The sequence below is a fragment of the Mirounga angustirostris genome, unplaced genomic scaffold, assembly GCF_029215605.1.
Source record: "Mirounga angustirostris isolate CCGP_5_RB_7025 unplaced genomic scaffold, mMirAng1.0.hap1 SCAF_5, whole genome shotgun sequence".
Lineage (NCBI taxonomy): Eukaryota > Metazoa > Chordata > Mammalia > Carnivora > Phocidae > Mirounga > Mirounga angustirostris.
The window spans coordinates 174251401-174277784 of NW_026991713.1; the positions used below are offsets into that span (position 1 = coordinate 174251401).

At 49.2% G+C, this 26384-nt stretch overlaps 2 protein-coding genes across 2 annotated transcripts in view; one reads left to right on the top strand and one right to left on the bottom strand.

Moving 5' to 3' along the window:
* LOC123844856 (myosin-16) overlaps nt 1-6658 on the bottom strand; it is a 60182-nt gene extending 53524 nt beyond the window's left edge. The window contains exons 1-5 of the mRNA XM_045875791.3: nt 6398-6658; nt 3416-3559; nt 1360-1516; nt 727-754; nt 306-402 (exon numbers count right to left, since the gene is read on the bottom strand). Of these exons, the coding sequence (XP_045731747.1) occupies nt 306-402; nt 727-754; nt 1360-1516; nt 3416-3559; nt 6398-6607 (636 nt within the window). The 5' untranslated portion in view covers nt 6608-6658. The remainder of the gene's footprint in view (nt 1-305; nt 403-726; nt 755-1359; nt 1517-3415; nt 3560-6397) is intronic.
* A 7299-nt stretch (nt 6659-13957) lies between these two features.
* Nucleotides 13958-26384, top strand: part of KPNA7 (karyopherin subunit alpha 7) — a 52612-nt gene continuing 40185 nt past the window's right edge. Inside the window, exon 1 of the mRNA XM_064593294.1 lies at nt 13958-14195. The gene's annotated coding sequence lies outside the window, so the exon portion shown is untranslated. The remainder of the gene's footprint in view (nt 14196-26384) is intronic.

Below are 26384 nucleotides of genomic sequence, written 5' to 3' on the forward strand. Positions count from 1 at the left end.
ACGGACGTGACCTGGGGCAGTAGAATACATACTGTGGGAGGAGCCCCAGGTCTGTGGCCCCCTTCTCCTTATGTGGTTTCACCCTTCTCTCCAAGCCTGTCTACTCCTCTGTAAAATGGCCCAAACCCACAGGACAGCTGCAAGGGTCTCATGGGCTCTGCTGTGTGTGCCTTCCCGTGTGTGCCCTCCTGTGTGTGGCCCCTGTATGTGCCTTCCCGTGTGTGCCCACCTGTGTGTGCCCTCCCGTGTGTGCCTGAAGACAGGGTGGGCTGGGGTGACAGACTGAGTGTGCCCATCAGCCCTACCTTTCCATCTGAGGACTGTTTGCCAGTTCCTCCGACGTTGGCAAAGTACTGGATGACCTTCTTCGTGTTCTCAGTCTTGCCAGCACCAGATTCTCCACTGCAAGTGGAAAATAGGAGCAGACTAGTGAAACACGAAGAGGGGATTGGCCACAGAGAAGCAAAGCAATAAAAGGTGCAGGCTGAGTGTTGCCATGATTCATCCCTCAGCCAGGACAGGGACAGACAGTTGGGGGGTGGGGTTGGGGACACAGAGGCCCCCACCCCAGTTTCACAGGTGCAGCCTCGATGTCCTGCTAAGCCCATTCACAGCCTGCAGATTTCCATACAAAGTCCCACCAATTAATTCTAAGAAGGCTTAATTACATGTGTAAGACACAAACCTAATTATATGTATATAGACAGAGACAGAAGGGACACTTACGTGATTAGCATAGACTGATTTTCACGATCTGCAGGGAAGAAAACAGCAACAGGAAGATGTAATTAGGAAACACTTAGAAACTAGACATTTGACATCGCCCTGGTGAATCAGTTTGCATCTCCCTGCATCCCACCCAGCTTGGAGGTGGGCTGAAGTAACCAGCAGAGGCCCAAACCCCTGGGTCCTGGGGGGTCCACGGCCACATGCCTGCTGCTGCAGCGTGCACCTTTGCAGAAGGGCCCAGAGTTTACCATCCCCATCCTATATAGCTACCCAGTCGTAAGCAACACGATAAAAATCATTTCATGGGCCACCATGCCATACAGCAGAGATCATACAGGGAACGTGGGCAAGTTACTTAGCCTGGTATCCCGTGTTTCTGTGAAGCTCAGATGAAATGCGGCGTGAGGTAGGGCTGGTACTTAGCAAGTGCCCTGCGCCCTCCCTGAGCCCTGGTACCCGGCGTTATCATCACATGCTGCTGCTTCTTAGCACGTAGCAGAGAGCTTCAATGAGTGGTATGGAGTCAGGGTTGGGATTGGGTAGCGTGTGGTTCTAAAGCGTCTGGAGTCAATGGCAAAAAGAGTTTTTGTGGCCCACCTCGAGAGCCCCAGCAGGCCCCACCGCACTCACTCATGAGCATGTCGTGGTAGGCGTTGTCAGAGATGGAGAAGAGGTGTGGTGGCATCTCCGTACGCTTTTTGCCTTTGTACATGTTGGCCACACGGGCTCCGTAGATGGGCAGCCACTTGTAGGGGTTGACTGTCACACAGAACAAGCCCGAGTAGGTCTGGTGGGAGGTGAGGAAGACAGTTAGCCGGCCTTTCCTCCTGGTGTCCTCTTCCCTCCAAGCGCTAGCCTGCCCTAGAGGGGCCTGGCTGGAGGGCACTGCCAGCCTGGAGACATACAGTGGCCTCCCCTCCGGGAGGCAAAATCTGTATCCGAGCATCTAGTCAGCGAGCAAAACAATCCTTCACTTTCATCTATATATTGACTCATTTTCCTTTGGCTTAATTATTTGCATAGATAACACAGTCACTGTATGGGCAAATACTCGGGGGAAAAAGTCCCCCCAGCTGCTCGGTGCCCGCCTTCTCCTCCCCCCGACCCCCTTCCATGGTTTTTGATGCATATACATACAAATCCAGGCATGCATTCTTATCCCCCCCTTCTTGTTTTTATTTTTTATTTTTTTTAAATTTTTTTTTAAAGATTTTTTTTTAATTTATTTATTCATGAGAGAGAGAGAGAGAGAGGCAGAGGAAGAAGCAGGCTCCCAAGGAGCAGGGAGCCCGATGCGGGACTCGATCCCAGGACCCTGAGATCATGACCCGAGCCGAAGGCAGACGCTTAACCATCTGAGCCACCCAGGCGCCCCCCCCTTCTTGTTTTTAAAGCAAAAGATAGCTTTCTATAATACTGTTCTATATCTTGCCTTTTCCGTTTAATCTATCTGGGAGATTTTCCATGAGTTCACAGAGAGACTTCTGGGGTGTTTTAACAGCTGCAGACCCTCCCTGTGTGGGCACAACCCCTCCTGGTGGGCAGCTGGGTTTGATCTACTTTTAAGAAGGGACACCGATTTCTCTTTTCATCACAAGGCAATTTTGTAAGGAAATTGTCCCATTAAAAAGAAAAAAAAAATCGGAAAAGCCAATGAGGTAGCAGAAGAAATTATCTGAGGGGGAATAAGGGAGGGCAGAAAATGGCCACATCTGTGGGTCCCCATTCATGAGTCCCAAACTGTCCTCCTCCTCGCTGGATGTTCACACCCACCTGATACCCCTGCCCCCCACCACATGCCTCTTTTCAGTTCAACTTTAAAACCTTCCCCTTTGGCCCAAATGGGAATAAACACCTCCCCACCCTGCCCCAGCTTCTTCTCAGCATAGCTGCCATATACAAATCGAGTTTTTAAAAGTAATCATATTAAATAGAAAGTGATCCAAAGAAAGAGAAACAAAGATGAGATAGAGCTCACTTAAGGAGTTGAGAGTATGACACACAGTGTATCACCCTGGGACTCCTGCCACTGAGTCACTCTTTCCCACCAGTCCTATCTGAGGGTGGTGGTGGGGTGGACAGCAGATGGATGGATGGATGAATGGATGGATGGATGGATAGTTAGATGGACAGGGGGTGACATCTAACAAGGCCGTATGAAGTCACCAGGGGGAAAATGATGTCTTGATGGGAGAGTTTCCAGGGGTGTGGTGGGGAGGAAGACTTCCAGATGCCAACCTCAGCAAAAGGTGTTATCAGCTGCCCGTGGAGGTGGCGTCACCGCTGAGACATTGAAGGCTTGGAGTGGAAGTTCTTTTTTTTTTTTTTTTTTAAAGATTTCATTTATTTGACAGAGAGAAACACAGCGAAAGAGGGAACACAAGCAGGGGGCGTGGGAGAGGGAGAAGCAGGCTTCCCGCCGAGCAGAGAGCCTGATGCGGGGCTCGATCCCAGGACCCTGGGATCATGACCTGAGCTGAAGGCAGACGCTTAATGACTGAGCCACCCAGGCGCCCCTGGAGTGGAAGTTCTAACGTGTCAGAAACATGGTCCCTGTGCTTGCCTGAGCCATACCATGTGATGGTTGCTGGGAAGGTAGAGTAGCAGCTGTACCCTTCCCATCAGGAGAGGGGTTCAGAAGATCTGCAGCCATCCCTCATCCCCACTGCCGGCCCTGGGCACTCACATAGATCCTCATGTTGGTGTAGCGTTGGCGCAGATTGTTCAGGACGCTGGCCTCATTCAAGAACGTCATGTCCGCCATGTCACTGGCTTGATAGAATTTTGGTGGGTTCATCTGCTGGACATCATCCTTCTTCAAAGTGACAGTCTGGGTGGGGGAGTGTCAAGACACAACAGGAATTAGGAAATAGTACAGTCAACAGCCATATCAGCCTCTGGCACAAGGTACCACACAGTGATATCTTGGAAGGAGCTGGAGTCAGGTGACCAGTCGGCCCAACTCCTGGTCCAGCCATGTCCCACTGTGCAGCCTGGGCTGAGGAGGGACTCCAAGGCCATCTGAGTCCTGACTGCCTCCCCTCTGAAGTAGGGATGACAGGAGCTTCCTTGGCTGGCTGCTGGGAGAACTATATTAACTTAAGCAGGATCCCATAAAATACCTTATAAGCTATTAAATTCCATCCCTACATTCAGAGCACCTCTGGGCCCTGCTTCTCTTCCTGCCAAGTCCATTCTGATAGCTGAGCAGAACTTGCTCTTCAATCCTAGGGACACTTTGCAGAGATGTGACTCTTGGCTCTCTGCCTTGAGAATTAGTGGTGGTTTCTAAATAGCAGTGAACTTTTTCATTGAAAAAAAAAGGGGGGGGCACCTGGGTAGCTCAGTTGGTTGAGAGTCTTTTTTTTTTAAGATTGTATTTATTTGAGAGAAAGAGAGCATGAGTGGGAGGAGGGGCAGAGTGAGAGGGAGAAGCAGACTCCCCACTGGGTGCCAAGCCTGACACGGGGCTCCATCCCAGGACCCCGAGGTTATGACCTGAGCCAAAGTCAGACGCTTAACCAACTGAACCACCAAGGCGCCCTTGAGCGTCCGACTCTTGATTTCAGCTCGGGTCATGATCCTGGGGTCGTGGGATCAAGTCCCTCGTTGGGTTCCATGCTCAGCATGGAGTCTACTTGTCTCTCTCCCTCTACTCTTTCTCTAACTCTAAAATAAATAAGGGGTTGCTTGAGTGGCTGTCAGTATAACAATAGTAATATATATAATATACTAATATAATAATAATAATAAAATAAAGTAAATAAAATCTTTAAAAAAAGACATTTCCCTGCTCCCCCCAAGTCACCTTGAAGAATAAAATTGAAAGCAAGCAAGCAAACAAGACAATAATAATAATAATAATAATAATAATAATATAATGAGTACTGAGCAGTAAATGTGTCAGGGTGAAAGTAGCACCGGGTTAGGAGTCTGGAGCGCCTGTGCACGGCAGGTAAACCCCATCCACCCTCTGTGCCCCCCTCCAATTTCTTCATCTGTAAATGAAAACTAGCACCAGCTCTTAAGTTCCAGCATCTGGGACCAAAGCTCAAGACATGTGATCCAGAAAACAAACATCTTTGAGCTGCCTGCAGCCTGAGATGGGAGGCTTGAACACATGCTGGGATTTCTGGGACTTTTAATAATTTATGAGTTCACTAGGCAGATAATTTGAAACCTTGACAGTTCTGGAAAATCTACCCACTAATGGTCACCACACCCCTGGTAAATCAAGCTGGGTTTTATTCAGAGTCCATTTCCGGGAGTTCCCAGATCTCTGGACCTCACCCTCAGGCAAACCTTCTCTCTCGGCTCAGGCAGAGGACAGGGCCCTTTGCCTTTATCTTAGAATTCTGTCAGGTGAGTCAGTCTTTCTGTCCCAAACCGGCAGTGCTCACAGAAGTTACGTGCTGTCCTTAACGTGTATCCAAACCAGGGCCCTGGGGCTCCACGATCTCATACATCACTCCTTACAACACTGCAGTGCTCTGCCCTTCTGAAAAGTAGGTTCTCTGGAGAAGTAAACTTGACTTTTGTGTTCCAACCCCCTGGAACCCAGGGATAGCCTCATCTCCCTGCTGCCACTCCCCTCGAAGTGAAGCAAAGCACAAAGCTCAGCTCAGCAGCTGCAGGTTCTGATCCCAGAAGGCCTCTGGCCTCTTGTCTTCCTGACATTGACCGAGGATGCCCTCACACTCCTGCTGCTCTGCCCACCACGGGGAGATGGTGTGGTGACGTGGGGGCATGTGGGCGTTTGAGCCCAATACAGCTAGGTTTGAATATGAGCTCATCATTTACTGTCTTTGTGACCACAGGCAAGTTACGTAGTGCCTCCTTGATCCTTTACAAAATAGGAACTCCTAAAATCCTACTACATAAGATTATTGAAAGATTAAACAAAACATCCAGCGCCTCACCAGGAGTCTGCTGCGGTGTAGGGGTTTAATGAGCCAAACTTACTACCCCCTCTCTCAAGTCACCCTCACAGTCAGACACAGTGTAGACCAGTAGAGAGAGTGGTGTGCTGGTAAACCAGCTATATGGGGGAGGGGGGAATCCCTGATTTATAACATTTGCCAAGACATCAAGCTGCCAGAAGTTTAATACTTGGCTGCAAAGCCCCTGGTTGTTTAGCGTTGGGTGTTGGGTCCTTGCAAGCCAGTTCAAGCCAGCTCCAGCACGCTGCCGCCGTGCAGCAAGGGGCTCTGAGCCTCCTTCTGTGGGCATGCAGGTGGAGAGCTCCCCAGGTCAGCCAGGGTGTTCTGGGCCCTGCCTCACATTCCTCGTGCTGTTGTGGGCACACAGTGCAACTGCTGACATCTGGGATGCTCACTGTCACGCCACATGAAAGCTCTTTGGGACTTCAAAGATAAGTAATTCCCACGACAATCTCGTGCACACGTGTGCTATTTCAGAGCATACAAAGGACTTCCGTGTGTCCTACCATGTTGGAATCTCTACTGGGAGGGAGTCAAAGCTCAGAGAGGGCAAGTGTCTTGCCTAGGGCCACAGTTTGAGTGTAGCCAAATCTGAACTTGAACCCAGCACACAGGACTCAGAGGCATCAGCTCCTCTTACCATCCTGCCTCTTGAGTGTGGACAGCAGAGCCTGGGTGTCTGCCACTCCCTACTCTCAGTTTCATCCTGGAGATTACTCCCCACTCACCTGGTTGTTGATTGTCTTCACGGTGACCTGCTCGCCCTGTTCAGACTGGATCTCCCCAGCAATGAAGCCCTCTTTCTCGTCTTTGACCCAGCAGGACTTCTTGATGTCATAGGGCTTGTTCATGGCTTCGATCCTCTCCTTTTCCAGAGGCGCCAGGAAGGGCATTGGGTCCACATTGTCCCCACATTCTCCTTTGTATCCACCAGGCATCGTGGCTTGGCTGAGGGAGGAGCAGGAAGGAACCAAGGGAGGGAACCAGGGCTTCCCTGGGTGCTGTAGGGAAGAGGAAGGCCAGTTTGCCAAGACTGATGGGTAGGCTGGGACAAATGCCCCGAGAGAGAGGGGGTTGCTTCTCTCATGTCACTTTGGGTGTCTTGGTGCCATTAGGTCTTAATAATCAAGAATTAGAAACTAGGTAATAGCTCCTCAGAGTTGTGTACCCACTCCCACCAACCACAAAACACTTTTGCTTCTGCCCTCTCATATGACCCTACACTGAGGCTGTGAGGTGGGGATCAGGAAGCTCATTTTATGGAGGAGAAGACGAGAGCCTGGGGCGGTTAAAGCAAGGATTTTAACCATGAAATTGGGACAGCAAAACAATTACTACTTGGTTTTCGCTTTCCCTTAAGGTTTGAACAGAGGCCACAAGACCCAGTAGCACCCCAGTAACACAGTCCCCAACAGAAACCACAGCTAGTCTCCTTTCATTTTCGCACGGTTGCAGAAATCTCAAAATATTATTTACCCTCATCTCAACTTTGCAATCATGGTCTTATTAGATCCTCAGTTAGCTGTTATTTAAATCTACTCACGAAGAAGTAGACTTTTAATTACTATATCACAGGTTAACTTTTAAATATTTTGATAATATATTTTAATACAATTGGTTTCCTTTGTAACCCTATGTAGTTTTTTGTTTTGTTTTGTTTTTTTAATGCATTTAAAAACGCTAATCTGAGCTGAGGTCTACGGGCTTTGCCAAATGCTAAGGAAGTGCTTGGTACAGAATAATTGCTCGGATTCAATGATTACCTTTCTTAGGATGAGGTTAGCCTGGGGTCAAGCCTGGGCCTCTTGGTCTCCAAACTCAGACAATTTCACCAAACCACCAGGAAGAAGAACTGGGGACTCATGGTAGCAAAGAGAGAAGTGAGGGGCATCCCAGTTTGTCTTAGGGGTGAAGAACCTTCTCAGAAGTTTGGGGAGGGTGTGGTTGTGAGCCTTTTTGTCAGCAGTGCTGTTCTGGAGGCCAAGTACAGCCTCCAGCTCTATATAAGCCAGCTGGGGATGGAGGGTCTCAGACTGTGCCTCCCAGGATTCCCACTGCCCCAAGCTATCCTCAGGAGGGCTCCAGCTTTTCCTGTCAAGGGCTCTGGTGTTTCCAGAAGAGGCTGACCCAGGACAGGCAAGATGTGGCAGCAAAGCCAGACACTTTCTCCTGGTCTTCTCTCTCTGTGGGGTCCATCTCTCTGTGGGTTCCCCAACCCCAAAGCTGGTCTATTTCACAGGAAATAAGAACGAGAGGAAAGGGGTGGGCGTCCTGTGCCATCTGGTGATGCCTGTGTTCCCATTGGACAAAATGAACGTTTTAAATTCAGGTAGTAAAATGCATAGGATCACCAAGGAAACAAATGGTATTAAAATATAATTAACAAAATAGTAAGTAAGCCTGCGTGATACAGTAATATGCGTACTTCCTCACTAATGCATTAAATGACACGATCTGACCTCAGGTCTAACAACCCAACATCGTTCTGAAGCCATGATGGGAACTGATAATCTTTCGAGCTCTCTGCCACATCGTCCAGTGATATGAAAATCGCGGTGATTTCCATTGCTGACAAAGACACAGGTGTTGGGGACTGTGATTTGTTGCCTGTGATATAAAGGGGAGGGAATGATACATTTCTGTTAAAGGATGGAATTGTTTCCCCGCTGAAGACCCCGGAACCTAGGGCGAGAACCCTGCCTAACTCATCCTGAGTCCTGTCCCCGGGGAGCACTGGGCTAGGAGTCCTCGGTATCCCGAGAGCTTCCAGCAGTCCGTCCAGCACCCAGGAGACTTGGCTCTCCCTTGACTCTGCCAAAGGTCACCTTGGGCAGTGCTGAGGCTGCATTGGGCCTCCCCCCTACCCCTTCCTGGAAGAGAGAATTGCTCAACATAAACTTCCTTTTGTCATTTGTTGTCCCCAGTGGCTCAGTTGCATTGTCTTTTTGCTGCCTCATTTTCCTGCTTCTGTTTAACACAGATGGAAGTCACCGGGGAAATGAGACCAAAATCCACATGAAAAAGAAACGCAAGTATCAGCAAAGTCAGATTAAAATTCATTAGACTTGTCTTTAATGCAAAGCAACTGCTCGTGTCTGAGGGCTAGGTACCTTTTTAAATTGTTCTAATGTGGGAGGAGAGGCCAGAAATTCTCCTTTGTTTAGTCCAATTAGGCTGCTTCTGTGTTTTGTTTTGTTTCGTTTTTATGATGGTTTTGCCAGGACCCATAAGCTAAGGTGTTATTGCTATTGTCCTGGCCTAGGGGCCTGGGGCGCAGACCCCTGGGACCAGGCCTGCACCCCAGGGCTGTACAGGCCTCTGACACCAGGTCCCACCCCTCTCAGTGGCCACAGCCCCTTGCTCAGTAGTGAGCCCTCCTTCCAGGCCCCCCTACATATTCAAGCTACTCCTGTCCCTCCAGACAACAGCTCTCTCCAGGCATCTTTGATAACTAAGACCCACTTTTTCTTTCTTTTTTTTATTAAAAAAATTTTTTAAAGTTTATTGTTTTTAGGAATTTCTACACCCAACATGGGGCTCGAACTCCCAACCTTGAGATCAAGAGTTAGGTGCTCTTCCAACTAAGCTAGCCAGATACCACTCAGACCCCATTTTTAAAATCATAAACCACAAAACATAGAAAACATTCAGCTCAAGGGATGCAAAAGCTGCAAGGGTCCTGGGGGTGAGGCGGGGCGGGGGAACAGAGATGCATTATGGTGTGGGAAGGACAGGGCTGGGATTGAGCCCTGGGGGAACCCAGCACCTCCCCCCCTCACCCCCAACCAGGGAAGGCAAGTGGTGCAGTGAAGTGGGGCTGATCCGGGTTCGAATCCCAACTGCTCCTGTCTCACTGTGGAATGCAGCACGAGCCCCACCAGCTATCTCCTCACCTGCAGGTCCAGGTCCCTTGGAACACTGAATGATATGCTCCCTCTGCAGCCCCTGGGGCAGGCAGGTGCTCAAGAAATGCTCACCTCCTGCTCCACCTTGCTAATCTCCCATCATTACACCCACTTTCCTCAGGTGGCTCCTCCAGAGCACCCACCTCCCTGTTTCCCATCTCCCCCGGCAGCCCCTATGGTACCCACCTGAGACCACACTGGAAGAGACTGGGTGCCCAGCCGAGGCTGGCCATTCCCTTTTATACCTGCCCAACAGGTCTGAGCCAGCAAAACCTTAAAAAAGAAAAGAACCCCTCAGGGCTCTGGTGGCTCAGCTGGCTTCACCTTCCAGAGTTTGGATGCTCCCAGGTCCCTCAGGGGGGATCAGTGAATGCTGTAATTTTAGGACATTCTCCTTCCTCCCATTGCCCTTGTGGGGAAACTGATGACCTCAGCCCAGGGGTGCAAGCTGTGGGCAGAAATAGAACAGCAGGCAAATGAGTTTTCTGCTTAAAGCTAGGACTCTGCCCATGGAGGGGGCCGACGGTCAAGGAGGAAGACCCGAGTTGACTCATCCAAAGCCTTTGGCATGGATGAGCCCAGATAACCAACTGGTCGATGACTTCGTCAGTCTGGAAGGCCAGTGTGAGCTTGGTCTTCACTCATTTGATCACGGCCACGGGCCCCCTCCAGGCCACCATGGCCAGTGGAGGCATCATGATGCAGTGCCAGCTTTGGGTCCTAAAGCCCTGCCTCCAATTCCTTTACGGATTCCCACACATTCTGTGACCTTGTGCAAGTCCTTGCCCTCGCTGGGCATGCCTTTCCCATCTGTACCCTTCTTGAGCTCAGAGATGTCCTCTGGGTCTGAAAGGACAAACTGCCAGGGGGACCTTCTTCCTAGCTCTGCCTTCACCCTTATCTCCACCCCACCCACTGTTTTGTTTTTTTTTAATTGAGACAAATTAACAGAAAATTAACCACTGTGTGAGTGACTCAAAGGCATTTAGTACGTTCACAGTGTTGTGCAACCACCATCCCTACCTAGTTTCAAAACGTCATCAGCCCAAAAGGAAACCTGGTCCCCCTTATTTTTTTTTAAGATTTTATTTGTTTTTGAGAGAGAGAGCACGTGAGAGAGAGCAAGCATGCTCACGAGTGGGCGGGGGAGGGACAGAGGGAAAAGCAGGCTCCCCGCTGAGCAGGGAGCCAAACACGGGACTCGATTCCAGGACCCTGTGATCATGACCTGAGCCCAAGACAGACGCTTAGCTGAGTGAGACACCCAGGCGCCCAACCTGGTACCGCTTAAACAGCTTCTCCTGAGCCCGGGCAACCACCAATCTGCTTTCTATCTTTATGGTTTTATCTATTCTAAGTATTTCGTATGAATGGAATTGTATGACATGTCACCTTTTTGTGCCTAGCTTCTTTCATTTAGCATCATGTTTTCAAAGTTCATTCAAGTTCTAGCAGGTGTCAGGACTTCATTCTGTTTATGGCTGAACAGTATTCCATTGTATGAATCTGCAGCATTTTATCCACTCACCCACTGATGGACATTTGGGTTGTTCCCACCTTTTGGCTACTGTGAGTTGTGCTGCTATGGACATATGGTTACATTTACTTGAGTTCCGGTTTTCAATTTTTTTTTTTTTATACTTACCGAGGAATAGAATTGCTGGGTCAGTTGGTAATTCTATGTTCTTTTTTTTTTTTTAAGATTTTATTTATTTTGAGAGAGAGCGAGAGAGTACGCCTGCGTGCATGGGAGTGGGGGAGGGGCAGAGGGAGAGAGATTCTCAAGCAGACTCCCTGCTGAGCGCAGAGCCAGAGCGGGGCTTGATTCCACAGCCCTGAGAACACGACCTGAGCCGAAACCAAGAGTCAGATGCTTAACTGAATGAGTCACCCAGGCGCCCCTATGTTCAGGTTTTTGAGGAACCACCTGTTTTCACAGTGACTGAATCATTTTACCTTCCTGCCAGTGATTCACAATATCTCCAGATCCTCACCAGCACTTGTTACTTTCCTTTTCGTTTTGTTTTGTTGTTGTTTTTTAAATTATGGTCATTCTAGTGGGTGTGAAATGGTATCTCATTGTGGTTTTTATCTATATTTCCCTAATGACTGATGATGTTGAGCATCTTTTCATGTGCTTGTTGGTCATTTGTATATCTTTGGGAAAATGTCTATCCACAGGGCACCTGGGTGGCTCAGTCGTTAGGCGTCTGCCTTCGGCTCAGGTCATGATCCCAGGGTCCTGGGATCGAGCCCCGCATCGGGCTCCCTGCTCAGCAGGAAGCCTGCTTCTCCCTCTCTCACTCCCCCTGCTTGTGTTCCCTCTCTCGCTGTCTCTCTCTCTGTCAAATAAATAAATATAATCTAAAAAAAAATGTCTATCCAAGCCCTTTGCCCATATTTTAATTGGGTTGTTTATCTTTCTGTTGTGGAGTCATAAGAGTTCTTTATATATTTTAGATACTAGATCCTTTTTTTTAGAGAGAGCGAGTGAGAGAACGTGTTTGCGGGGGTGGGGGGAGGAAGGGAGGGGCAGAGGGAAAGGTAGAGGGAGAATATTAAGCAGGCTCCACACTTGGCCCAGAGCCTGATGGGGGGGCTCGATCTCATGACCCTGAGATCATGACCTGAGCCAAAATCAAGAGTCAGACGCTTAACCGATTGAGCCACCCAGGCGCCCCTACATACTAGATCTTTATCAAATATATGATATTTGATATTTTCTCCCATTCTGTAGGCTTTTTCAATTTCTTGATAATGCCCTTTAATGCACAAAAGTTAATTTTTTAAAAAGATTTTGTTTTTTTATTTGGGGGGACCCCAAAGTGAAAGTGAGAGCCCGATGCGGGGCTCGATCCCAGGACCCTGAGATCATAACCTGAGCTGAAGGCAGCCGCTTAACCGACTGAGCCACCCAGGCGCCCCCACAAAAGTTTAACAAAGTCCAGTCTATTTCTTTCTTCTGTTGCCCGTGCTTTCGGCATCATATTTAAGAAACTACTGCCAAATTCAAGGTTATGAAGATCTGCCCCTGCATTTTCTTCTAAGAGTTGTACGGTTTTAGATTTTGTATTTAGGGTGTAGATGCCTTAATTCACTCTTTTTTTTTTTTAAGTTTTATTTATTTATTTGAGAGAGAGAGAATGAGAGACAGAGAGCACGAGAGGGAAGAGGGTCAGAGGGAGAAGCAGACCCCCCCGCTGAGCAGAGAGCCCGATGCGGGACTCGATCCCGGGACTCCAGGATCATGACCTGAGCCGAAGGCAGTCGCTCAACCAACTGAGCCACCCAGGCGCCCTGCCTTAATTCACTCTTAAATGAAAAAGGAACCCACCTGAGCACAGAGCTGATTTCCTTTTTTGCCCCTCTGGGTTTGGGCCTGGGAAGCAGCTACTTTACCGAGGTAACCAAAGAACTTTTAATATACATTAATGTTTTGCAGACGTTTCCTTTTATCAGCTGATCCCTGCAGCATCATTATTGTATTCTGAAAACTGGGATCTGTCGATGAAGAATTGGATTAATAAGCAATTACGACACGGAACCTTTCCTAGCACCTGCTCTGCCTGAATACTTCACGCCTGAGGATGGACCACACTTCTTCCGTGCTGGGCCTCAGTTTCCCCAAAGGTAAAATGAGAGTTTGGCTGAGATGCCCCCAAGCATGGCTATTGTCAATGCCGCGGTGGTGCCGTTCCCGCCAATCAGCTTCTCCCCAAATTCTGATCACCTGATAGGGTCGCTTTCAATTTCTTTAGCAACAGAACTTTTAGCAGGCAGAGCTTTGTGCAGAAGGGGAAGGGGCAGAGAGAGAGAGAGAATCAACAGAGATAGGTGGAGCTTCTCTGGGGAGAGCAGGGGAGGTCTCACCACACCTCTGCACCCTCCCAGGGGGTCTTTGAAGACAGTTATCCAGGAGAGGCTGCAGGGGGCGCCGGGGCTTGGAGTCCATCCTCAGCATGCCCCACCCAAAGCCCGCTTGCTTCCAGTTTATTCCCACATGATCTTCATCTTCTGGCTGATGAGAGCAGGGGTCAGAGAGAAGAAATGGGGCCCCACTCACAGTGATTCTGGGAAGGAATGTTCCCTGGCAGGAGGTTTTCAGTCCGGGACCCAGCAGGAGAGAGCACACTCCAATGGGGTCACAGCCTGGAGTTTAAGGGAGAGGCTACTGAATAAGGTGGGACAGGGTTTAGGGGAAACGGCAGGGGGTGGAGAAGCAATGGGAAGGCCACCACACCCCGGAAAAGTGTAGGAAAAGGGGGAAAAGTGTAGTCCTCAGGGGGACGGCCCAGCTACTGCCCAACCAGACCCAGCAGGGCCAGGGGCTTGCTCAAATCTCCCCACCTGCTCACCCATCTCTTCCCCTCATCTCCTCTGGCCACACCCAACCAGAAGCTGGAGAGCAGGGACCTGGGGAGGCAGCCGGTGGAGGTCAGCCTCCTGGGACGCAGGACAAGTGGAGGAAACATAAGATATGGACGTGGAGCAAACAAGATATCTAGAACCTGCCCCTCTGTCTCTCCTAAGCTTCTCACCAGGGAGTTTTTAGTGGCCAGTGTTCCAGAAAGTTCCATTTCAGTAAGAGTGCTTGGTCGGGAGAAGGCCCTCAAACTGTCAGGTGAGTACTACCTCCCAAGAGTAGGTGGGTACACGCAATGCTCTCTGCTTTTAAAAATGCGGTAAGAATAGCACTGGGCTTGAAATTATCTGGCTCATAAAGATATCTGGGGGAAGTTTAGTTATGCCTCTCTATAGAAAGCAGGATGACTTAGATCCCCCAGGAGAAAAAAAATTCCCTGGAGTCATGGCTTGGTAGTGATACAGCAATAAAAACAAAGCGCTCCTGTGTCCATTAGCTCATTTGGATCTTTCCAGCGACCTGGGCAGGTGGGTGGGGCAGATGAGTAATGACCTGCTTTTAGCGGATGAGAAAAGAGGCTCAGAGAGGTGAAGTAATTTGCCCAAAGACACAGAGGGAGTCAGCATCTAAGATGTGGCTCTATTTTTCTTTCTAGTGCTTATCACTCTCAACGGTACATTATGGATCTATTAGATGGTTTCTGGGCTCTTTCCCTCGTCGAATGTAAGCATGGCGAGGACAGGGGTTGGCCTGGGAGGCAGTAGAGGGTGTTGATCAAAAACTGGACTCTGAAACCAAATTTTCTGAGTTTGCTCTTTACTAGCTCTGTGACCTCGCCATGCCTCAGTTTTCTTGTCTGTAAAATGGGGATGGTAGAGGTACTTTCCAAATAGGTTTGTTCTAAGAATGAAGGGAGTTCATGTATGTAAAGTGCCTGGCATCTATTAGATGATCAATAAATATGTGTTGAATGAATGAAAGCTGGAACTGTATGGTGGGAACAGTACTCTAAGCATGATACTCTGTTCGGGTGGTACTCGAGATGGGGATTTTTCTTGGCATCTACATCCAGAAACCCTTGGACTTAGATACACGGGGAGCTGGGCCCTGCCCCCAGATGGCTGGCTTAGGAAATAGGGTTGCTGGCCCTCATGTGCCTTCCTTCCTTCTCCCAGTTCTGTGAGCTCTGCGCTAAGTTCTTTGCTAGACCCTAGCAATGATAGACAATCAACTAGACACTTCTCTGCCTTGGAGGGCCTCTGAGGGGAAAACTGGGGAGGGCAGAGGAGATACAGCAGATAAAAGTGGAGGAGTGGCACCTGATCAATCCTGTGCCAGCCTGAGAGCCCCACACTCAGTACCCCAGGAGGGCCCCCCACTGCCAGGACCAGGGCCCAGAACCTCAGTTACAACAGAGTTCTCAGTCATGGGGTATTGAAGAAAATCAGACTTCTGTCCAGATCCAGGGCCAGGAAGCCAAAGTTACAGCTTTCAGGCTGTGTGTGCCAGCCCTTGGGCTGGGAACTAGCGCCTCCTGGAACAGCTCTCCTCTTATGAAGCAAAGGGCCAGCTGTGGAAGGTCCACAGGGGGTGGTTTCCAGCCTGTGAGAGACCCTGCTATTGGACATTCAACAGTCACTCGCTCAGTGCTTTTCCTGGCACCCAGAAGGACAGGCCCTACTGGAGGTCCAACTGCTTACGAGAGAGGCCTGTCCATCCGTGATGGTGGTGGGGGGTGGGCAGGTAATGTGGGTGGGGCATGGCCTTCTCTCCTTGCTTGAAATGAGAAGTGTGGCCTTGTCCAGTCGGATACTAAGTGCTTGCTTCTAGAACATTCTTAGAACACAGAAACCTCCCAAGTGGAAAGAGTTCCATGGCTTTGAGTCTCAGTTCTGCCCTTGGGCAAGTGATTTAACCTCCATGAGCCTCCATTTCTTCCCTGTGAAATGGGAATAATAATAATAATAATAATAATAATAATAATAATAATAATAATAATGATAAATGACTACTGACCTCCCAGAATTGATAGATCAAATGGGATTATGGACTTGAAAATGCTTTCTTAAACTTTTCACTAACAACCACCAACTCATGATGTCGAGCATCTTTTCACTTGCTTATTTGCCACCCACGTGTCTTCCTTGGTGAGGTGTCCATTCAGATCTTTTGCCTGTGTTTTGTCATCAGGTAGTTGTGTGTTTTTAGATTGAATTTTTAAAAAGATTTTATTTATTTTTGAGAGAGAGAGAGAAAACAGGCGGGGGAAGGGGCAGAGGGAGAAGCAGGCTCCCCGCTGAGCGGGGAGCCTGATGCAGGACTCGATCCCGGGACCCCAGGATCATGACCTGAGCCGAAGGCAGACACTTAACCAACTGAGCCACCCAGGCACCCTTTTATATTGAATTTTAAGAGTTGTTCATATGTCCTAGATACAAAACCACTGTTGGATATGTATTTTGTAAATATTTTCTCTTAGTCTGTGGCTTGTCTTGAAAATGCTTTTAAGCAGGAATATGCTGCCTACCTGTTAAGGGTCTCCCCAAATGACACAGAATGGAGACCCCAAGAAATTCCACCTCCATCTACAGATGCTTATCTCCTAGGGTGCTTCCATGGAGCACGTTGGGCTCCTCTGTGCAAGGTCAAGAGTTGGAGCTGGGAGTTCTGATAAATTGGTTTGGGGCTGGAGGTGGGAGGGGAGGGAACAGAATTGGAATGTATTTAATATGCCTCCATGTTCCTCAGCCGGTTTCTGCAGGTGTCTGCAGGGTTATGTCCTTAGCAGCCTGATCCCTGCCCCCGAAGGGGGCATCTCATTGCCACCTCTCTGTCCCAGCTCCACATTCCACGCAGTTTCAGTGTGTGGGTTATTGTTAGGCTGGTGGGGCAGGGTCCGCCCAGACCCACAGCCCTAGGGTATAGTTCAGGCTCCAGAACCCTCTGATCTGGAAAAGCCACTGAGACAAGCCTGAGGCTTCTGGCACCTACTTCCAGCCTTGGGCCCAGAGCTGCCCCTGACCAGGCACTGCCCAGCCCCAGGCTCCTGCCTCAGCCCCTTGGATGACCTCTTTAGAAGCCCAAGGGTCATCCTTCCTACTTTCCTCCCCCCTTTCTCAGGCAGCTCTGAGCTGGCTTTCCACAAAATGTTGGAAACAACTTAAATGTCCATCTATAGGGGATTAGTTAATAAAATGAATATAAAGAATAACAAATAATATAAATAATATAAATGTAAAGTTAAATAAAGTACGATGAATATTTTTTAAACCGACAACGTAAATTCATATTCACTGGCATTCAACAAAGCCCACTGCATAATGTTGGGTTGTTTTTTTCTAAAGAAAGTTTATGGAATAGCTTGAAGCCATTTTTGCAAAACATGGCACATCTGTATGAACAGATGTGCCAAGAGCTTGTCTGAAAGGATGCTCAGCCAGATGATCACACCCATTAGCTCTGGGTGGTAGAATTTCAGGTGATTTTTTGTTAAACCTTCTTTAAAGATTTTATTTATTTATTTGAAAATGAGAGAGAGAGAGAGAGAGACAACACAAGTGGGGGGTGGGCAGAGGGAGAGGGAGAAACAGACTCCCCGCTGAGCAGGGAGCCCGATGCGGGGCTCCATCCCAGGACCCTGGAATCATGACCTGAGCCGAAGGCAGACGCTTAACCAACTGAGCCACCTAGGCGTCCCAAGTTAAACCTTCTTTAAACGTTATCAGTGTTGCCTGAAGTTTTTTCAATGAGGACTGTTTTTAGGATCTGGAATTATTTTTTAGGGGGAAGAAAAAGGAAACAAACGTCAATAAGAGGCTCCCTTCATTGCTGTGCCCCAGGGTGGTGGTTGCAGGGTCCTTCCTGATAAGGTCCAGAAGCTACATTCTCAGCTGTTGTTTGCCATCTTGGAGGAAAGGGGATCAGTGTCTTCCCAGGAGGGCTGCAGGAAGAAGCCTTGGCAGGTGGAGGAAAGTTCACAATGCGCTCCTTGAAGACCAAACATGGACACAGAGCCTGAGGCCCAGAAATAGCCTCTTGCCCCAGAGACCCTTGGAATCCTGTAGGGTCATCTCAGGGAAGGGTGAGCCCCAGCAGGCCACTGCTGGAATCTTCCTCACAGGCTCTGAAATCAGAGGGCTTAAGACAGGCTCTTCTGAACACAGTGCTCTGCAGCTGGGACAGAAAGAACCTAGGACCTGGACAAGGAGTTCTCCGAAGTCAGCTCACCTTGAAAAGTCTCTGATTCCAAGTCAGCTGGAGATTTCCTCATTCATGGTGAATTTTATGGGATCCCAGAAATATGGTGTCAAGGCTGCTGGAGATAAATTTCTCCAGCTGTGTTTCTTTCTTTTTCATACTGCGCTTAGACTTATATCTCAATTTGATTTTATTTGGCACTGAAGTACCATTTTTATTTTATTATTTCAAAAATATCTAAAAATCTTTCCAACTTTTCATCTTCTTGGCATCATGCCTTTTTGCCAAGAAGTATTTATTCTTATTTTTCCAAAGGAGAGAGTCTCTTTATTTTCTGTGAGTCTCCCAAGGTTGAATCAAGCCCAGTGTCTGAAAAACCCAGGTGGACTCAAACCCCAACTCAGCTGGGTAATCTCTCATCCATCCATCCATCCATCCATCCATCATCCACTCATTCATCTATCCATCATCCATCCATCTAGCATCCATCCAGCATTATCCATTCATCCATCCATTCATCATCCATCCATCCATCACCCATCCATCATCCACCCATCATCCACTTATTCATCCAAACATTACCCATCCATCATCCACCCATCATCCACTCATTCATCCATCCATCTGTCCATCATCCATTTATCCATCTGTCATCCATCATCCACTCATCCATCCACCCATCATCCATCATCCATCACTCCTCCATCTATCTATCCATTCACGCATCCATCTGTCCATTCAGCAGGTCCTCCCTCTGGAGTCAGGGACTGGGTTGGAGTGAACCTTTGCCTTATTTTCCTGCACTCTCTGAGGAGAACATGTTCTCCATGGAGCCATTACAGGGAGTGAGAGCATTGTGCTAGACACACAGTGCTGTCTTTGAATACCTAACTCACTTCCCTATCTGGGATTATAATAATATCCATCTCACCAAGTTGTTACAAGGTGAGGTGCGAATGGCAGAAAGACCTTGTGTGATTATTAGAGCCCAGGTGCTCAAGTGCTGACAGGTGAGTTCTAAGTTCCTTGGTGGTAGGGACCCTGTCTGATTCACTCCTGCACCTTGCAGAACCAGCAGAGTGGGTGCCCAGTCCCTGGTCCCTACAGAGCCTTGTCCACGGCCCAGCTCCTGGGTCACATAGCATCAGATGAAAGCCACACAGGACCCAGGGCTCTGGGTGTGATCTGTGCCTCTGATATTCAGAGGCCCCAGAGGGGAGAAATGTCTGTAGACTGCCCCCACACTCCTGGAAAAGAAAATGCTTAGGGTAATCAGGCAGATGAGGAGACTTGGGAGCAGTGGGGCTGGGTCAGGCCATTAAACAGAACACGCTTTTAGGAAATAACTACAGTACTGAGGAATTCAGGTTCTCATTTTATCAGAGAGTCCTCAGACCTGATGAATAATCGGTCTTTGGTTTTCTTTTGCTGTCTTCCCACCCTGCCTTTTCCTTTCCTTAATATCCCCTTTTCTCATCTCCTACTTCTGGGCCAAATAGCATCTACCAAGAATCTAAAATTAGCTCCTTAAGGGGCATCATCCTGGGAAGTTAAAGTCTCCCTAGACCCCAGGGACTCTCTGACACATTTGTGTGTGCACGCACACACACACTCACACACAAGCTCTCCCATGCAGAGGCCAAGCATCTTGACGGCTGCATTTGTCAGGAGCCAGTGGATTCCCAGAGACTGACCTCAATCACGGAACTTTTCCTAACCCCCCCCAAGGAATTGTTACATCAGCTTTCTAATTCTGGGGTTCTTTTTCTTAAACTCCTTTTATATCATAATATGATGAATAGACATCTATAAATAATCAGTGATGGACCAAGTTGGGAGGGTTGTGAGAGCAGTTGGCCAGGAATATGGGGAACAAGGGGGTGCATTGACTGTAGAGGATTTGAAACAAGAATGAAAACTGACTAGAAATCAGCCTGCTTTTATTACCACCCTGCGCTGGCCATTATAAGCGAAGTTAATGATAAGTACTCCTCCCTGCCTGGGAGAACGTCTGCCCTGCACCCTGCACTTGGGATGTCACCGTAAACAACAATATTAACTACAACAACATAAAAAAATGTGTTCCTGTTTCAAAGAAAGAAGTCAGAAGGAAGGACATCCTGACACCTGCTGCAACATAGATGGGCCTTGAGGACTTTACGCTCAGTGGAATTAAGCCAGTCACAAAATGACAGGCATTGTATGATTCCACTTACATGAGGTCCTTAGAGGAGTCGAACTCGCAGAGACCCAAAGTAGAAGGTTGGGTGTCCAGGGCTGGGAGAGGGCCTTGTGGAATTAGTGTCTGATGGGGACAGACTTTCAGTTTGGGAAGTGGAAAAGATTCTGGAGATGGATGGTGGTGACAGCTGCCCAGCAGTGTGAATGTACTTCATACACTGAACTGTATACTCAAAAGTGGTTAAAATGGTCAGTTTTATGTTATGTGTATGTTACCACCATAAAAGACAGAAGGGAGGAAGGGAGGAAGGGAGTCAGGCACCATCCCAGCACAGGTCCAAGCACCGAGGCAAAGATGGGGCACACAGACCTGGCCTTCCCCTATCATGTAAGCTCGGGCAAGTCATGTCAATGTCAGCAGCCTCAGTTTCCCGCTCTGTGAAACAGGATTGGTAATTCCTACTACATCAGAGGAGTCAAGGCAGGTTAAACAAACCAGGGAAATAAACCCATCCTGGTAATTCATTCTTGAAAATTTAATATAAGAGTGTGTTGGATGGGTGTTCTAGGACAGTGTCGCCAGACCAGTGGGCAAATGGCCTGCCACAGTCAGCAGAACAGAGGTTGGGAGGGCCGAGGAGCAGGGCTCAGCAGAGGGTGGGGCTGATGGAAGGAGGCGGGGAGTGGGAGGCCGATGTGGGGGTCCTTGCGGTCAGATGGTGTGGCTGATACTCATGATTGGGGCTTAGGCATAGGGGAGGATGAAGTGACTTCCATCTGAGGACTCAGGTTCCATCCAAAGCACTTTTCCTCCCACTTCTGAGTCCTTTATGTAGCACCTGTGGGCCCTGCTGTGTGCACTGATTAGGTTTATTCAAAGAACGCTGGCTCAGCTCGATGCTTGACTTGGGAAGGTTACTGAGCATGCCCCGTGTACACCCTGGGTACATTCTGGGTGACGGGGGAGGGACATCTATAACACAGTGGGGGTAGAGGGGAGAGCCTGGCTTTGGGGCGGGGTGCCCACTTATGCATTCGAAAAATATAATGAGCAATGACTCTTTCTGGCATTGGGGATAAAGCAGCGAGTAAAACAGATAACACCCCTACCCTCAGAGCTTACAAGTTCCGTGGGGGTTGGTGGCAAAGCAGGAGATGGAAAACAAGCAAACAAGTAACTGTTCTGCATTTCAGATATTAACAAGTGCTGCTAGGGAGTTGGACAGGAATTTGAGGTTTGCTTTTAGACAGGGTGATCAGGAATGGTCTCCAAAAACTAAGACCTGAAGGGAGTGAGGGAGGCATAGGGAACAGCGGGTGCAAAGGCCCTGAGGCCAGCACGGGCCTGATGAATTTGAGGGGCAGAGAGGAGACTGGGGTGGCTGGAGCGGGACCGTGGTGGGAGTGAGGCCAAAAGGAACAACAAGGGGGGCAAGGAAGTGCACAGAGGGCCTCATACACGATTGTAGGTATGTTGGTCAGCACTGAAGTGTTTGAGGGGCAAAGTGGTATAACCAGAGCTCCATCTTCAAGGGATCCCTCTAGCTGTGTGTGTGTGGAAAAGCCTGAGGGGGAAGGGACACAGCCAAAGCAGGGATAGGGATGATGAGGGGAGGGGGACTCAGGTGCAGGGGGACCAGTGGGTGGTCTCAAATGCCTTGTGCAGAGCAGGGGGCCTGGGCCAGTCCCTCTGATAGCCTTGGATCCCACAAGTTCAGGCCTCCTGTATGTCATCCTGAATGCCCCCTCTTCTGACACCACACCAGCCACCTCGGTTTGAAACTATGCACCAGCTTACGTGGTCTCTGTCATTGTTACCCACCACCATGTCCAGTGGGTCACCGAGTCCTGCCCAGCACTGAACCGACTGGCCTTTGCTGCATCCCCACCTTGGTGTCCTCCAGGCATCTGGGTGTGAGGGTCCAACCCTGAAGCTCCATGCTTTACTCACTCAGAGCCCGGCTTCTCCCCATCCCTCCCCTCCAGGAACCAGGCTGTCTTGGGGTCCGACCCTCCTCTCTCCTCTCCCACTGCCACCACCACCGACCACCCCCACCCCCTGTCTGCCCCTGCCCTGGAAAGAATCTGCCTCTCACCTCCCCAAGGCTAGCCTAGACATTCTAAAGTGACACAGTAAGAAGGGTGGTGGATATCGTGAGGAGGAATCATGGTATTTTGGCTTTAGTTTTTCATCTTTATGTGCGAGAGATTCATTCTGAATATTTATGGGTGAAGTAATATAATTCTATTTCCTTTAAAACCCACAACGAATAGGGACGCCTGGGTGGCTCAGTCGGTTAAGTGGGTGACTTCGCTCAGGTCATGATCCCAGGGTCCTGGGATGGAGCCCCACATCAGGCTCCCTGCTCAGCAGGGAGTCTGCTTCTCCCTCCCCCTCTGCCCATCCCCCTGCCTCTGCCTTCCCCCCTGCTCCTGCACACACACTCTCTCAAATAAATAAATAAAATCTTAAAATACACCCCCCCCAACAAATACTAATAAATTCAAAGTTTAGAAGGTGGTGGAAGAAGAATTAAGATGGTGTTGGTAATTATGGAACCTGGGTGACCAGTACTTGAGGATTTGTTTGTATTTTTCTCTCAACTTTTACAGATTTGGAACTTTCCATAATAAAAAAGCAAATACAATGCAAATAGAGACCTTGGGGTGGGGTCTCTCCTGTTCTCTGGACCAACTCCAAACACTTTCAGAGTGAGTAACAGGTGGGGTGCAACTCACTGACACTGTGCAGAATTCCAGGCTCATGACGATAAAAAGCACCAGACTTGTAGTTAGGTTTTATCATTGGTTTCAAATCCCCTACAGACAGTGCAACCCCTCAGTGCCTGGACCAGGGTGGACAGCTCCCACTGCCCCCTCCCCTGTATATCAGGTCACCTTTGCTCTTCACCTGACACTGTCATCCCTCTGACAATCTCTTTTTTTAGGATTTTGTTTATTTATTTGATAGAGCACAAGCAGGGGGAGCATGACAGGGAGAAACTCGTTCCCCACTGAGCAAGGAGCCCAATGTGGGACTCGATCCCAAGACCCAGAGATCATAACCTGAGCCGAAGGCAGACGCTTAACCAACTGAGCCACCTAGGTGCCCAACCCTCTGGCAATCCTGAACGACCTTTGTTCCCAGGAGAACCATGGCCATTTTTCTCGCTTCAGTGCCTTTCCCTATGCTGTTCCTTCAGCCTGGAGCATTTTTTCTCACAGTTTTTCACCTGCTAATTTCTGCTTTTCCTGAGGACTTGGTTCTGACATCACCTCCTCCCGGAAACCCTCCCTGACCTCCCTTGCCTTGTGTTGTCCCAATTGTGGTCCTGCTCCCACTCATCATATTCACTGTTGCATGTCCGGGCCTGGCACACAGTGAGGACTCGGTAAATATTTGGATTTTTTTTAAAAGATTTTATTTTAAAATAATCTCTACATTTAATGTGGAGCTCAAACCTGCAAGCCTGAGATCAAGAGTCACATTCTCCACTGACTGAGCCAGCCACGCACCCCAAAATTTCTAGAAGCATATGCCCTTTAACATTTTTTTTTAAACTAGGCTCCATACCCAATGTAGGACTTGAACTCACAACCCTGAGATCAAGAGTTGGATGCTCGGCCGCCTGAGCCACCGAGGCACCCCAGTTGAATAACATGTGAAAGCTTGTTCCAATTTCCAATTTGATACGAAGCCAACCCATTCTCACCAGCACCCAATCTCCCTGCCTGCCTTGGGAATAAACACTTGCTAACTATTCCACGGCAGCATCAACCCTAATACTCCAATTTTAGGGGGAGGCCAATCTAGCCAGATCCCAGAAACCTTAAACTCCCAGCATGCAAACCCCTTCCCGGAGGGAGGCTGCAGCTGCAGAGGCTGAAGGTCCATGGCAGCTCTGAGGCTGTCTCTGCCTCATCCGGACATGAGAAGCACCTGGAGATCAGGGCCTCCCCCTAGACCAACTCAATCAGCCTCAGGGCTGGGGCCCAGGTGGCCGGCTGCTCAGAGCTCCCCAGGTGCTTCCAATGTGCACCCAGAGCTAAGATCCATTGACTTCGGTCAGAGACCAACCCTGGGGGGAGGGGTCAAATGCCCAAAACACCTGCTGCCTTCTGAGGGCATTTAAGGCCGGCCAGGGGGCTGGAGGCTGTGGCTGTCTTCCAGGTGAGTGGTGAGAGGGTGGGTGCCGGGAGCTCCCAATGTGGCCGTGCCCTCCCGGATTCCTCTGTCTGGGTATAGACGAGACACCTAGCTCTTGCCTGGGGATTGGGTGAGGCTGCTGCAGTCTTGGCAACACCCCCCCTGGCAAAAGCCAGTGGCCTCCTCAGAGGGACGGCTTCCAGCCCAGGCTGGGTCTCTCCTTGTTGAACTCGGTCTCGGTTTAACGAAACTGCGCGAAGTGGCACTTGGCTTGTTTTCTGGGTGGGTAAGGAGGATGTGGCGATTGCTGCATGTCTGTTTACTCAGCAGAGCCCAGATGGGGGCTGGCAGGGTATGGGGAGCCTGACCATACAGCAGCCTATAAATCTGTGTGTCTGCGCCTTTACCTGTCTTTCCTTTCCCTGAAATATCCCCCAGGACATGTTCACCCGTGGGAATCGTCCCCGGCTGATTCTGCCCCCTCCCAGAGCATTCCCAAGCCCTGAGGTAGGATCCCTGGGAAGAGGGCCTGGGGTCCTGCGTCCTTTCTTGCTGTGACCTCTGCCTCCCCTCTGGGCCAATGTGAGCCTTGGAGGGACGCCTGACTGTATGTCTCCCTCCATCAAACTTCGGGTCTGGACACGTCTTGTCCATGTTGGTAAAGCCCCGTGAATACCAAGGTGGGGTCCCTGCCCTCATGGCACCCCCGCCCCCCCAGGCCTGCACACTCCCATGACTGTTGCTTCATCCCTGTACTCATGCCTGCTTGCTGACCCGTCACTGGGGCTGAGGTCAGTGGGTCTTCCCAGGGAATGACCCTCACTCCAACCCCATGTGTAGTTTTAACTTATATCCCACTTGGTTTGAAGAAGTGGCTGTTAGTGCTGTAGATCTGAGCATTCTTTTTTTTTTAAGATTTTATTTATTTGACAGAGAGACACAGCAAGAAAGGGAACACAAGCAGGGGGAGAGGCAGAGGAAGAAGCAGGCTTCCCGCTGAGCAGGGAGCCCAACGTGGGGCTTGATCCCAGGACCCTGGGATCATTACCTGAGCCGAAAGGCAGATGCTTAATGACTGAGCCACCTAGGTACCCCAGATCTGAGCATTCTGACATCAAAAGATGTCCCAAGTTGGGGCACCTGGCTAGCTCAGTGGGTAGAGCATGTGACTCTGATCTCCTGATCGTGAGTTTGAGCCCCATATTGGGCGTAGAGATTACTTAAATAAATCTTAAAAAAAAAAAAAAATCCACAGTACAGGCAAGTGGAGAAATGTGTGGCCAAACCGTGTCTATGAAACTCCTCTTCCAGAATTAGCCCCCCAGGGTGGGTGTGAGTTTTTAAAGGCTAACTTGGAGGAGGGTAGGTTATGGGAGTTAATGCTCAATACATTTCTGAGGTATTAAATTGTCTATACCATGAGTGTTAATGTAAAATCAGAGAAATGCGCCTTTCTAGAAGCCAACTCTTGGATGATCTCGATCTTAATTTAAAATAGTTCTCAGTTCTTGAAAGATGCTAACACTCAAAGCTTGGCTAGATCTAGAAGAAGTATTTTAAAAATGGCCTGTAATGCTCCAACCAGAGAAAGTGACTCAGTGCCATGAACAAGACTTAGGAGTCCCTAGTTTCTCTTCAGTCAAAAAGAATGAAAGGTCAGGAGCCGCTTGGGAGCCTGGAAGACCATGAGCATGGCCAGGGACCCTTGGTGGGGCCTCTGCCACCTGACTCTCCCAGGGTAGAGTCTCCTAGTGTGCGGGGAGCTGCAGAGCTGCTTGAGCCGGGGGTGCGTGTAAATAATGCCCCTAAGTTGGTGCTCTTTGCCCAAATAACCAGTTTGGCTTTCTTTGGATCTCAGACTCTGGGAACTGATGACGAAAGGTTCTGACTTTGATCTTGTACCTAACTCAAAGCCTCCAGCT